Source organism: Alosa pseudoharengus, unplaced genomic scaffold, assembly GCF_046254945.1.
Source record: "Alosa pseudoharengus isolate Yale_2024_CS ecotype anadromous, Long Island Sound unplaced genomic scaffold, YU_APseudo_1.1 YU_APseudo_1.1_scf_12, whole genome shotgun sequence".
Lineage (NCBI taxonomy): Eukaryota > Metazoa > Chordata > Actinopteri > Clupeiformes > Clupeidae > Alosa > Alosa pseudoharengus.
In genome coordinates, this window is record NW_027468587.1 from 27,514,623 (window position 1) to 27,529,622 (window position 15,000).

At 45.3% G+C, this 15,000-nt stretch overlaps 1 protein-coding gene across 1 annotated transcript in view; it reads left to right on the top strand.

Annotated features, from left to right (window-relative positions):
* The window catches only part of plekhg4b (pleckstrin homology domain containing, family G (with RhoGef domain) member 4B), a 45,403-nt gene that overhangs the window by 20,952 nt on the left and 9,451 nt on the right, over positions 1–15,000 (top strand). The window contains exons 11-20 of the mRNA XM_076280625.1: positions 175–313; positions 493–615; positions 788–949; positions 3,394–4,250; positions 4,582–4,834; positions 5,152–5,241; positions 5,510–5,734; positions 6,348–6,518; positions 14,687–14,864; positions 14,963–15,000. The exon at positions 14,963–15,000 is cut by the window's right edge and continues 79 nt beyond it. Of these exons, the coding sequence (XP_076136740.1) occupies positions 175–313; positions 493–615; positions 788–949; positions 3,394–4,250; positions 4,582–4,834; positions 5,152–5,241; positions 5,510–5,734; positions 6,348–6,518; positions 14,687–14,864; positions 14,963–15,000 (2,236 nt within the window). The remainder of the gene's footprint in view (positions 1–174; positions 314–492; positions 616–787; positions 950–3,393; positions 4,251–4,581; positions 4,835–5,151; positions 5,242–5,509; positions 5,735–6,347; positions 6,519–14,686; positions 14,865–14,962) is intronic.

A 15,000-nucleotide genomic window follows, 5' to 3' on the forward strand; every position in this document is an offset into this window, starting at 1 on the left:
GCATAGTGTATGTTTAAAGACAGAAAGAAAGAGAAGGTGCCAGTGCCAAAGAGGAGAAAAAGAGAGATCACTTGTTTGTTATCTGTGTGTGTGTGTGTGTGTTTGATCTGTTTGTGTATGTGTGTGTGTGTGTGTGTATATTGTGTGTGTGTGTGTGTGTGTGTGTGTGTGCAGGGCTGCTGTGGATATGGTGTGTGCTCTGTATAACCGTGTGGATGAGGAGGTCCACCGTCTGGTCATCCAGTCCAACGCCTCCCTACAGCACCTAGAGGAGCTGCTACAGACACGCAGATTTGAGGAGGCCACTGTACAGGTGTGTGTGTATGTGTGTGTGTGTGTGCACAGGTGTGTGTGTGTGTGTGTGTGTGTGCACAGGTGTGTGTGTGTGTAGTCTAGTTAGCACTTTGTTACAGATGTGCTTGTGTATTTATGATTTTTTGTGTGTGTTTATGTATGTGTGTGTGTGTGTGTGTGTGTGTTTGTGTGCTGTAGATTAAGCACTGGTTCACTGAAAAGGGGGAGAAGCACTTGGCCTCTCTAGACTCCTATTGCCTCTCCTCTGCGTCAATCACTCAGCTAAGGCGGGATCTGGATGATTTCATGGACCAATCAGATGTAAGGATCCTGCACTTGCATCCATCTAACAGGGTGGACATGTCGTGTGTCTGAACAAGAGAAAGTCTATACATACTGTGTGTGTGCATGCCTTCACATGTATGTGTGTGTGTGTGTGTGTGTGTGTTTGTGTGTGTGTGTGTGTGTGTGTGTGTGCGTGCGTGTGTTTCAGCGGCAGCAGAAACAGGCTCAGCTTCTTGTCCAGTTGGCTGAAGGGTGTCCAAGCCCAACTCTCATGGACTTCAAACGCTTCCTCAGTGCCATGACAACCCGCAGCGAGAGACGCAAGGCTGACCTGGAGACGCTGCAGAATCTCTACGAGTTCTATGACTCGGTAAGAACCGCTCGCGTCCCACTGCTGTCATGAAGAACCTGTCAGGTAGAACCTCTCCTGTAGGTTTTAAAGCGCCACAGTGTAGTTCTTTAACTTCAAGCTCACTGACACGATTAGAAGAATGAGGTTTCACCTGGAACACCTGGTACTGCACTATGGAATGTTGTGGTAGGTACCGCATGATGTCACTGAGGTTCTGAAACATGTCACTGAGGTTCTAGAAGGTGTAATTGAGGTTCTAGAAGATGTCACTGAGGTTCTGAAACCAGAGCCTTATAGATAGAGAGTTGTGACAATGGGTGTTCAAAATTCGTTAAGGTCACGTGGTTCATGTCAACTTCAAAAAGTTCCCGGAAGTGATTGACAATGGATTAGAATGCATTAAATAGGCTACTGTTCAATGATAGACAGAGCCACGATTTTGGGTAATTGACAGTCAATAAATCCATTGATATACAATATTTATGACACAGTGTAATTATTGAGTAAACTATGTAGTTATCTTACCATTACAACAATACCGCAAAACTTCAAATAATCGCAGTCCCTAAGAGACGCCTGTCTCTTTTAAACGCAGGGCCGTAGTCACCATAGACATTGAGGGGGACGTGTTCCCCCCAATATTCAAATATGACCAAAATGTCCCCCCCAATATTCGGACATAGAAAAATAAAGAATAAAGCGCTATACTAGGCCTACAGGAAACCAACACGTATCTGAAATGTAATCAAACGTAAATAACGCACAAATTAGTGACCTATGGTTCCAGAGTAGCCTACACCCCTGAGTGGTTTGTCCTGGTGATTTTCCGTTTTTCGCTAGTGGCGTGCGCTATCAAAATCTTCCTTTTACTTCACCCTACTGCGGTGAGGTGGGGCTGTCGGTCAACGATCAACAATATCGCAAAAGCTACCGGTACAATTTTCACAAAACTTCTTGGAAAGGTGTAGCACAGGCTAAGGAAATCCCATACATGTTTGGAGCCGATCAGACTGAAAGGGAACATTTTCCATATTGTAGCCTATTCTCGCAATGATAGCGAAAGTGAAACGTTTTATTTTAAATGATGAATTTGTGCAAGCTTGTGTCATTTCTTTCACGTCTTTCAACATAAATAATGCATTCATATGCTAGTAGTAATGCTAGAAATTACCATGTAAAGGCCTCTTAGAAATGATTGTTGCATCTTGCATATTATTTAGATGCGCACTCAATCGCGCATCCATGCAGGCAAAATGTGATCAAATGTGGCGACGTTTACAATACGTGATAGCCTACAGTTAATGTGAATCGCGGACAATAACCAAAGAAAGGAATTTGCACCTCCATTCACCAATTAAAGGCTGTAGTAGGCCTAGTGTCATAGGTTAATGATGTAAAGTCAAGTGCGCTTCTATGGGACTGGTGTGTGCGCGCACAGTTTTTATTGATGAGTCGGAGTGGCAAGTGCTGCGCATAGTTGCAGTGGAATGTGGCTGCCCAGGGCATAATAAAACTTCTCACTCTTAGACCTACTCATACACGGCGGTGAAATGGCGTATTTTGTTATTCAGCACCCATGGTCAAAAATATGTTCCCGTGAGCCTGGAAGTAGGCTATGATTTGAATGTAGACTGTTGTCAAATTTGGCAAATACAAAACGGGAAAAACAATATGGTTCATGCTCTCTCATGCTGTTTCATTCGTGCTGAAAAGGAGGGAGAATGAAACATTAAGCACGTTCCACTTTTGCATAAATAATTCCTGAACGGTTTTGGTCAGGGATAATAATGCAACTGTATTTGACAAAGGACCGATATAGGCTATTTGCTAGTGACAAAATATGAGCTTTCAGTGTGATACGATCTCTTTGTAGATTACGTTTAATTAAAACGTGTTTCATCTGGCTATCCCCGCTATTTGGATCTTACTGTATCTCACTCAATGAACAACATCTCAACACTAAATGAATGATGATCCGTTGTCATCAGATAGCCTAGTCATATAGGTAGACATTCAGTGTGTTTGAAATAATTAATTTGATAATATTTTTCATCTTTGCAGGGGAAAAGGGAATTAAAGGCCTGTCTCATATAGACGCCTGTCTCTAATACTAGCCGGTGCAGTTTGGCGATTTGGGAAAATAAAAGCCCAGGCTATTATTTGGAGTTTTACGGTATTAAATTAAATTCCAGACCATATCGTAGCCTGCTAAATAAGGTGATCTTTTTGTCGCCCTTTTACATATGTGCCACTTAATATTAATTTCTGTACAAAACCAAGACGGGAGATTCTTTAGAAAACGCAATTCTATCTATAAGGCTCTGTCTGAAACATGTCACTGAGGATCTAGAAGGTGTCATTGAGGTTCTAGAAGATGTCACTGAGGTTCTGAAACATGCGACTGAGGTTCTAGAGGCCGGTCTGGTGTATGAGTGTAACGATGTGCTCCCTCTGTCCCCCAGGCGGAGCACTGGCTGGCCTGCTGTGCGGAGTGTGTGCAGCTGGGGGGGGGCGAGTGGGAGTGTGGGGTGGCGCTGCAGGAGGTGCGTGAGGAGGGCCTGGGGTTCTCCCACGAGCACTTCAGCACCATGAGGGAGGCAGCCGAGGGCCTGGGGCTCGCACGAGTAGGCGAGAGGTGTAGCGCCCTCTGGAGGAGGTGCCAGGTAGCACACGCCCAGCTGGAAGATGCTCTCACACACTCTAGCACAGCACCCCCTGATGGTGACCAGCGGGACTGCAGCCACACCCCTCCTCAGCTATCCCCTCTGGGGGCGTCGCCCGAGCGCACTTCCTCCTTCCTGTTTGACCCACTCTACACCCCCACTGGCTCCGCCTCTTCCTCCCCTAGCCACTCCCACTTCCTGTTTCCCCCGGTGGATGGGCGGGCGGGCGACAGCAGCGGTGCGTCGCCGTTTGATGACACGGACAGCGACTGCACGGTGGACTCATTTGTGTCAAGCCGCTCGGAGCCGCCTATGCGCTCCGCCGCTAACACCGCTAGCGCCGCGGCACGTCTCCGCAAACCGCCGCTGAGGAAGATGATGAAGAAGACCGGCGGCAGCTACGAGATGGCCACGTGCACCAGCAGCGCGAGTGTGCACGAGCCACGGGGGGCGGGAGCGAGCAGCGCCGTGCGAGGCTACTCGGGTGTCCACATCCGTGGGCTGGAGGTCACCAATAACGTGTGTGCGGAGAAGACCCTGCAAAGGTCAGAGGTCAAGAGCCCTGTCCTCACCCGCAGTCAGAGCCTCTCCACCCCAGCCAGGACACACACACACACACTCACGCACGGAGACACGGACACCAAGACACACAGCAGGTGAGAACACATTTGAATGCTTTTATTTGGTTATTTGGATCTGGAAGGCAGTCCACACACACACACACTCACGTACAGGGACACGGACACCAAGACACACAGCAGGTGAGAACACACACACACACACACACACTTATATACTCTCTGTGTGTGTGTCAGCAGTAAGATCCAGCACATCTTGGCTGAGATGAGAACACACACACACACACACACACTCATATACTCTCTGTGTGTGTGTGTGTCAGCAGTAAGATCCAGCACATCTTGGCTGAGATGAGAACACACACACACACACACACACTCATATACTCTCTGTGTGTGTGTGTGTCAGCAGTAAGATCCAGCACATCTTGGCTGAGATGGTCAGCACGGAGCGTGAGTACGTGCGGTCGCTAAGCTACGTGATCCAGCACTACTTCCCTGAGATGGAGCGTCCAGACCTGCCGCAGGACCTGCGGGGCAAGCGCAGCATCGTCTTTGGGAACCTGGAGAAGCTCTGGGCATTCCACACACACCACTTCCTCAGGGAGCTGGAGCAGTGCACACACACACCGCTCAGCGCCAGCCAGTGTTTTCTCACTCACGTGAGTACACACACACACACATGCACTCACACACACACACACACACACACACACACACCGCTCAGCGCCAGCCAGTGTTTTCTCACTCACGTGAGTACACACACACACACGCACGCGCACACACACACACACACACACCGCTCAGTGCCAGCCAATGTTTCCTCACTCACGTGAGTATACACACACATGCACGCGCGCACACACACACGTGCGGGCGCGCGCACGCACACACGCACACACACGCACACACACCCATACACACACACACACACACACACACACACACACACACATTGACTGACTGTGTTGCTCTTCAGGAGGATCAGTTTGGCATGTACGCCCTCTACAGCAAGAACAAGCCACGCTCAGATGCTCTACTCTCCAGCCATGGAAACAGCTTCTTCAAGGTCTGTGTGTGTGTGTGTATGTGTGAGAGAGAGAGAGTGTGTGTATGTGCGTCTGTCAAACAGCTTCTTCAAGGTGTGTGTGTGTGTGTATTTCTTTATCCATGTGCTGTGTGTATACCTCTGTATATGTGTGTGTATGTGTGTATTTATCTGTGTATGTGTGTGTGTGTATACCTCTGTTTCTGTGTCTTTATGTGTCATTGTGCGTATTTATGTGTGTGTTAACCTTTGTGTGTGTGTGTGTGTGTGTGTGTGTGTGTGTGTGTAGAATAAGCAGCTGGAGCTGGGTGACCACATGGATGTGGCGTCATACCTGCTGAAACCGATCCAGCGCATGAGTAAATACGCCCTCCTGCTCAAAGACCTCATCAAGCAGTGTGGCCCTGCCCAGGAGGCGGAGCTACGCGACCTACGCACTGCCCACGACATGGTCACCTTCCAGCTGCGCCACGGCAATGACCTGCTCGCCATGGATGCTATCAGAGGATGTGATGTAAGGGCCACAGGACATGATGTCAGAGGACTGGGGGAAAAAAACAAAAAAAACATTGCAACATTGAGGTAGCTGTTATGCTAGTGGAGAGAATGGTCAGGTGGCTACAAATCTAGGCAGTGGCTAATGGACAGGTGGCTACAGAGCTACCATATAGGTCAGATGCTAATGGCTAGGTGGCTACAGAGCTACCATATGGGGGCAGATGCTAATTGCTAGGTGGCTACAGAGCTACCATATCGGGGCAGATGCAAATGGATAGGTGTCTGTCTAAAAAGCAACCATATTGGGGCAGATGCTAACATAGTCGTTACAAGTGCAGGAATCTTATGGAGATGCCACTATACCCGTTTAAATCAGTAATTTAACTCACAAACAGTATAACTCAGTAATTTAACTCAGAAATAGTATAACTCAGTAATTTAAGTCAGAAACGTTCTAAATCGAATGCTTGTAGGCAATTATTATGACTAGTATGGACTTTACAGGAAGTGACCGAAGAAAACAGAGGTGCCTGTCTGTAGAGTACAAACACACAATGTATACCGTTTCTTTACAATTCCTCTGTGTGTGTGTGTGTGTGTGTGTGTGTGTGTGTGTGTGTGTGCTGCAGGTGAACTTGAAGGAGCAGGGTGAGTTGCGTTGCCAGGATGAGTTTATGGTGTGGTGTGGCCGCCGTAAGTACCTGCGTCATGTCTTCCTCTTCGAAGACCTCATCCTCTTCAGCAAGACCAAGAAGATCGAGGGTGGATACGACATCTACATCTACAAACAGTCTTACAAGGTACACACACACACACACACACACACACACACACACACACACACACACACATACACACACACACACACACCCACACACCTCTCTACCTCTCTCTACATTTACAAACAGTCTTACAAGGTACACACACACACACACACACACACCTCTCCACCTCTCTCTACATCTACAAACAGTCTTACAAGGTACACACACACATACACACACACACACACCTCTCCACCTCTCTCTACATCTACAAACAGTCTTACAAGGTACACTCACACACACACACACACACACACACACACACACACACACTCATACACACACACACCTCTCCACCTCTCTCTATGTCTACAAACAGTCTTACAAGGTACACACACACACACACACACAGTCACACACACACACATACATACACACACACCTCTTCACCTCTCTCTCTTGCTCTCTCTCTCCCTGCCTTTCTCTTTCCCTCTTTCTCTCTCTCATTCTTTCCCTCTCTCCCTCTTTATTTCTCTGTCTCTTGCTCTCTCTTTCCCTCTCTCTCTCACTCTATCTCTCATTATTTCCCTCTGTCCCTCTCCCTTTCTCTCTGTCTCTCTTGCTCTCTCTTACCCCCTGTTCTCTGGTTCTCTCTCTTCCTCTCTATCTCTTTCTCTCTTTCTCTCTATCTTTCCCTCAATCCCTCACTTCAGTGAGAGACCGGTATCTGGTATCCTAGAGAGGTTGCCTGATGATGCTGTTGTCCGTGGCGTGATGGGATATGAGATATCACTGTCCTTCAGCCTTGGTGACAGAAAGAGGATTTGTCTTTGCAGTGGGACACCTCTTTAGTGTCATATGTGTACTGTGTGACACTAAAGAGGTGTCATGTGTGAAGAGGTGTCATATGTGTAGTGGGACACTAAAGAGGTGTCATATGTGTAGTGGGACACTAAAGAGGTGTCATATGTGAAGAGGTGTCATGTGTAAAGAGGTGTCATGTGTGCAGTGGGACACTAAAGAGGTGTCATATGTGAAGAGGTGTCATGTGTGTAGTGGGCACTGTGTGTTCTTTATAGATCAGTGGTAGTGGGACACTAAAGAGATGTCATGTGTGAAGAGGTGTCATGTGTGTAGTGGGACACTAAAGAGGTGTCATGTGGGAAGAGGTGTCATGTGTGCAGTGGGACACTAAAGAGGTGTCATGTGTGAAAAGGTGTCATGTGTGCAGTGGGACACTAAAGAGGTGTCATATGTGTAGTGGGACACTAAAGAGGTGTCATGTCATATGTGTAGTGGGACCCTAAAGAGGTGTTATGTGTGCAGTGGGACACTAAAGAGGTGTCATATGTAAAGAGGTGTCATATGTTTAGTGGGACCCTAAAGAGGTGTTATGTGTGTAGTGGGACACTAAAGAGGTGTCATATGTAAAGAGGTGTCATATGTGTAGTGGGACACTAAAGAGGTGTCATATGTGAAGAGGTGTTATGTGTGCAGTGGGACACTAAAGATGTGTCATATGTGTAGTGGGACACTAAAGAGGTGTCATATGTGTAGTGGGACACTAAAGAGGTGTCATATGTAAAGAGGTGTCATGTGTGCAGTGGGACACTAAAGATGTGTCATATGTGTAGTGGGACCCTAAAGATGTGTCATATGTGTAGTGGGACCCTAAAGAGGTGTCATATGTAAAGAGGTGTCATATGTGTAGTGGGACACTAAAGAGGTGTCATATGTAAAGAGGTGTCATGTGTGCAGTGGGACACTAAAGAGGTGTCATGTGTGCAGTGGGACACTAAAGATGTGTCATATGTGTAGTGGGACCCTAAAGAGGTGTCATATGTGTAGTGGGACACTAAAGAGGTGTCATATGTAAAGAGGTGTCATATGTGTAGTGGGACACTAAAGAGGTGTCATATGTGAAGAGGTGTTATGTGTGCAGTGGGACACTAAAGATGTGTCATATGTGTAGTGGGACACTAAAGAGGTGTCATATGTAAAGAGGTGTCATGTGTGCAGTGGGACACTAAAGATGTGTCATATGTGTAGTGGGACCCTAAAGAGGTGTTATGTGTGTAGTGGGACACTAAAGAGGTGACATATGTAAAGAGGTGTCATATGTGTAGTGGGACACTAAAGAGGTGTCATATGTGAAGAGGTGTCATGTGTGCAGTGGGACACTAAAGATGTGTCATATGTGTAGTGGGACACTAAAGAGGTGTCATATGTGTAGTGGGACACTAAAGAGGTGTCATATGTAAAGAGGTGTCATGTGTGCAGTGGGACACTAAAGATGTGTCATATGTGTAGTGGGACCCTAAAGAGGTGTTATGTGTGTAGTGGGACACTAAAGAGGTGACATATGTAAAGAGGTGTCATATGTGTAGTGGGACACTAAAGAGGTGTCATATGTGAAGAGGTGTCATGTGTGCAGTGGGACACTAAAGATGTGTCATATGTGTAGTGGGACACTAAAGAGGTGTCATATGTGTAGTGGGAAACTAAAGAGGTGTCATATGTAAAGAGGTGTCATGTGTGCAGTGGGACACTAAAGATGTGTCATATGTGTAGTGGGACCCTAAAGAGGTGTTATGTGTGTAGTGGGACACTAAAGAGGTGACATATGTAAAGAGGTGTCATATGTGTAGTGGGACACTAAAGAGGTGTCATATGTGAAGAGGTGTCATGTGTGCAGTGGGACACTAAAGATGTGTCATATGTGTAGTGGGACACTAAAGAGGTGTCATATGTGTAGTGGGACACTAAAGAGGTGTCATATGTGAAGAGGTGTCATATGTGTAGTGGGACACTAAAGAGGTGTCATATGTGTAGTGGGACACTAAAGAGGTGTCATATGTGTAGTGGAACACTAAAGATGTGTCATATGTGTAGTGGGACACTAAAGAGGTGTCATATGTGTAGTGGAACACTAAAGATGTGTCATATGTGTAGTGGAACACTAAAGAGGTGTCATGTGTGAAGAGGTGTCATATGTGTAGTGGAACACTAAAGAGGTGTCATGTGTGTAGTGGAACACTAAAGAGGTGTCATATGTGAAGAGGTGTCATATGTGCAGTGGGACACTAAAGAGGTGTCATATGTGCAGTGGGACTAGGGCTGGGATAAACGATTATTTTTTAAACGATTAATCTAGCGATAATTTTTTCGACGCATCGATTAATCTAACGATTCATTTTTTCAGTCCGATTCGATTTCGATTGGATTATCTATTATCTCCCAATTAATTCACTAATAGCAAATTATACATGTTTATTCACATATCTGAATGAAAAAACATGAATTCTTTAACATTGCAATATATGTTTATTGCTCTTAAGATTCCAAAATAAAAGACTATACAAGTGCAATGTGTGCAGTGGGACACTAAAGAGGTGTCATGTGTGCAGTGGGACACTAAAGATGTGTCATATGTGTAGTGGGACCCTAAAGAGGTGTCATATGTGTAGTGGGACACTAAAGAGGTGTCATATGTAAAGAGGTGTCATATGTGTAGTGGGACACTAAAGAGGTGTCATATGTGAAGAGGTGTTATGTGTGCAGTGGGACACTAAAGATGTGTCATATGTGTAGTGGGACACTAAAGAGGTGTCATATGTGTAGTGGGACACTAAAGAGGTGTCATATGTAAAGAGGTGTCATGTGTGCAGTGGGACACTAAAGATGTGTCATATGTGTAGTGGGACCCTAAAGAGGTGTTATGTGTGTAGTGGGACACTAAAGAGGTGACATATGTAAAGAGGTGTCATATGTGTAGTGGGACACTAAAGAGGTGTCATATGTGAAGAGGTGTCATGTGTGCAGTGGGACACTAAAGATGTGTCATATGTGTAGTGGGACACTAAAGAGGTGTCATATGTGTAGTGGGACACTAAAGAGGTGTCATATGTAAAGAGGTGTCATGTGTGCAGTGGGACACTAAAGATGTGTCATATGTGTAGTGGGACCCTAAAGAGGTGTTATGTGTGTAGTGGGACACTAAAGAGGTGACATATGTAAAGAGGTGTCATATGTGTAGTGGGACACTAAAGAGGTGTCATATGTGAAGAGGTGTCATGTGTGCAGTGGGACACTAAAGATGTGTCATATGTGTAGTGGGACACTAAAGAGGTGTCATATGTGTAGTGGGACACTAAAGAGGTGTCATATGTGAAGAGGTGTCATATGTGTAGTGGGACACTAAAGAGGTGTCATATGTGTAGTGGGACACTAAAGAGGTGTCATATGTGTAGTGGAACACTAAAGATGTGTCATATGTGTAGTGGGACACTAAAGAGGTGTCATATGTGTAGTGGAACACTAAAGATGTGTCATATGTGTAGTGGGACACTAAAGAGGTGTCATATGTGTAGTGGGACACTAAAGAGGTGTCATATGTGAAGAGGTGTCATGTGTGCAGTGGGACACTAAAGATGTGTCATATGTGTAGTGGGACACTAAAGAGGTGTCATATGTGTAGTGGAACACTAAAGATGTGTCATATGTGTAGTGGGACCCTAAAGAGGTGTTATGTGTGTAGTGGGACACTAAAGAGGTGACATATGTAAAGAGGTGTCATATGTGTAGTGGGACACTAAAGAGGTGTCATATGTGAAGAGGTGTCATGTGTGCAGTGGGACACTAAAGATGTGTCATATGTGTAGTGGGACACTAAAGAGGTGTCATATGTGTAGTGGGACACTAAAGAGGTGTCATGTGTGAAGAGGTGTCATATGTGTAGTGGGACCCTAAAGAGGTGTCATGTGTGCAGTGGGACACTAAAGATGTGTCATATGTGTAGTGGGACCCTAAAGAGGTGTTATGTGTGTAGTGGGACACTAAAGAGGTGACATATGTAAAGAGGTGTCATATGTGTAGTGGGACACTAAAGAGGTGTCATATGTGAAGAGGTGTCATGTGTGCAGTGGGACACTAAAGATGTGTCATATGTGTAGTGGGACACTAAAGAGGTGTCATATGTGTAGTGGGACACTAAAGAGGTGTCATATGTGAAGAGGTGTCATATGTGTAGTGGGACACTAAAGAGGTGTCATATGTGTAGTGGGACACTAAAGAGGTGTCATATGTGTAGTGGAACACTAAAGATGTGTCATATGTGTAGTGGGACACTAAAGAGGTGTCATATGTGTAGTGGAACACTAAAGATGTGTCATATGTGTAGTGGGACACTAAAGAGGTGTCATATGTGTAGTGGGACACTAAAGAGGTGTCATATGTGAAGAGGTGTCATGTGTGCAGTGGGACACTAAAGATGTGTCATATGTGTAGTGGGACACTAAAAAGGTGTCATATGTGTAGTGGAACACTAAAGATGTGTCATATGTGTAGTGGGACCCTAAAGAGGTGTTATGTGTGTAGTGGGACACTAAAGAGGTGACATATGTAAAGAGGTGTCATATGTGTAGTGGGACACTAAAGAGGTGTCATATGTGAAGAGGTGTCATGTGTGCAGTGGGACACTAAAGATGTGTCATATGTGTAGTGGGACACTAAAGAGGTGTCATATGTGTAGTGGGACACTAAAGAGGTGTCATGTGTGAAGAGGTGTCATGTGTGCAGTGGGACACTAAAGATGTGTCATATGTGTAGTGGAACACTAAAGATGTGTCATATGTGTAGTGGGACACTAAAGAGGTGTCATATGTGTAGTGGAACACTAAAGATGTGTCATATGTGTAGTGGGACACTAAAGAGGTGTCATATGTGTAGTGGGACACTAAAGAGGTGTCATATGTGAAGAGGTGTCATGTGTCCAGTGGGACACTAAAGATGTGTCATATGTGTAGTGGGACACTAAAGAGGTGTCATATGTGTAGTGGAACACTAAAGATGTGTCATATGTGTAGTGGAACACTAAAGAGGTGTCATGTGTGAAGAGGTGTCATATGTGTAGTGGAACACTAAAGAGGTGTCATGTGTGTAGTGGAACACTAAAGAGGTGTCATATGTGAAGAGGTGTCATATGTGCAGTGGGACACTAAAGAGGTGTCATATGTGCAGTGGGACTAGGGCTGGGATAAAAGATTATTTTTTAAACGATTAATCTAGCGATAATTTTTTCGACGCATCGATTAATCTAACAATTCATTTTTTCAGTCCGATTCGATTTCGATTGGATTATCTATTATCTCCCAATTAATTCACTAATAGCAAATTATACATGTTTATTCACATATCTGAATGAAAAAACATGAATTCTTTAACATTGCAATATATGTTTATTGCTCTTAAGATTCCAAAATAAAAGACTATACAAGTGCAAAGTAATGCATTCTTAGTCAGAGGTAGCATTCAATAAAGTTCAGTAGTGTATGTCTGATTAAGTGCCTGTCATTTTAAGACGTTCGTGTGAGAATCCTTGCAATTAACATTAACACAGTTAAAAGGCTGCTGATGTGTGGAAGCAATTCATAACGTAGTTAGTTCAAATAACGGTTCGTACTTCTCTTTTGGACAAGCACTTTTGTGTCTTGGAAAACACTTTTCCATTTACATCGGGATTTTGCAAACATTCAGAGTCAATAAAATGAGCCTGAGTAACAAATACAAGCAGCTGCAAGTAAGCATGCTAAACTTGACATCCAAACAGTATTCTAACGTTAGCTTTGAGATACTGCTTGATTGCATACTGTAACTTAACTTAGTTTAGTCTCCTCAATGTACTATGTTGTGATAAGACCTTAGCAGAGTTTACCTTAACTTTAATGCTGCAGTTTTGAACAAATTTGCACAGCATGGTCACGATGCTAAGCGGATTTAATAGCAATTTAGCCCACTGTGTTCTATGCAGTCCTTCTATGTGGCAACAACAATCCTTCAACAATCGTGAATAATTTGTGAAATGCACATGCAGAGGAGGAGCAGCGGGCTAGTTACGAGAGAGAGCGGTCGGGGCGAGGAAAGGCTGTGTGAGTAAAAAGTGCAGCTCAATGAAATTATCTTATCTTTAATTTAAATAGTAGGCCTACAACATAGAACATCAATGTGTGGTGGCCGGTTTTGATTTCGTGGTGCCCAGCCACAGATTAGTCAACGTATGGAAAACACTGAAGGTGTAAAATTAAAAATATTTAGCAGCACATGTTATGCTTGACGAATCGACGCTCATATTTTGCGTCGACGTATTTTTTGCGTCGACGTCATCGATTAAGTCGACGCGTTGTCCCAGCCCTAAGTGGGACTCATGTGAACATTAATTATTAGGCTGCACTGCTCCAGTGACATGGAGGTAGAGGTCTGCACAGGAATGTGTGTGTGTGTGTGCACGCGTGTGTGTGTGTGTGGAAGGCGGTAGTGCAGACCCCTAAGTGGAAGTGGGCAGAAGTGTTTTTGGATGCTGGACGCCTCTTTATAAGCCTCCGATTGAAAAACGTACGGCCGATTTGAACGTTTGCACACATGCACGCACGCACACACACACACACAACAAACGAGCCTCCTGTTGAAAAAACGTGCTGCCGATTTGCACGTACGCACACACTCAACACGCACACACACACACACATGCACGCACACACACAACACAACACACATGCACACACCCGTGAACGAGCCTCCTGTTGAGAAACGTACGGCCGATTTGCAATGGAGGCTCGTTCACAGGGCTACCTGAGTCCAGCAGCTCTGAGGAAATGTCCCTTTTGTGGGTTTAAAGAGGCTGCTGACCACTGGTATGTTTTTTGTGAAAGGTTGAGGGACCCTTTTGAGCTCCTGGGTGCCTGGTTTGGAATTGAAAAGTAGTGTTTTCCTCTGAGCTTCTATTGGCTGTACAAGATTCTGAAAAAAGGGAAGTGTGTGTGTGTATGTGTGTTGTGTGAGTGTGCGTGCATGTGTGTGTTTTATTATGTTTTTATTGGGTTCAGAAAAAATTGCCAGTTGAGAAACAAGACAGCAAGATTTTTGGTTGCGATTCAACTAATCCTGTGGAAGTGTGTGTGTGTGTGTACATGGCTTCTCACTGTACATGCCACTGCACGTTGGACCTTTATACACACATACACATACACACACCTACACACAAAGACTCAGCTGCTGAAAGACGTCTATGTAAGCACATAGAAATCCATCTTGTCATTCATTACTTTTCTAGGTGTGTGTGTGTGTGTGTGTGTAAAGCCTGCAATCTCTCTGTCTATCCTGACTAACACGCAAACTGTGTGTGTGTCAAACATCTTCCACTCACACAGACGGCGGAGATTGGCATGACGGAGAGTGTGGGCGAGAGTGGCCTGCGGTTCGAGATCTGGTTCCGCCGCAGGAAGTCGCAGGACACCTTCATCCTGCAGGCGGGGTCACCTGAGGTCAAGGCCTCCTGGACCAGCATCATCGGCAAGATCCTCTGGAGACAGGCGCTACGCAACAGAGGTCAGAACACACACACACACACACACACACACACACCACACGCACACACGTGTGGTAGCTTCTGCTGAGATCTCTTGGAACTCCCCTGTGTCTGTCAGAGCTGCGCATGCAGGAGATGGTTTCCATGGGGATCGGC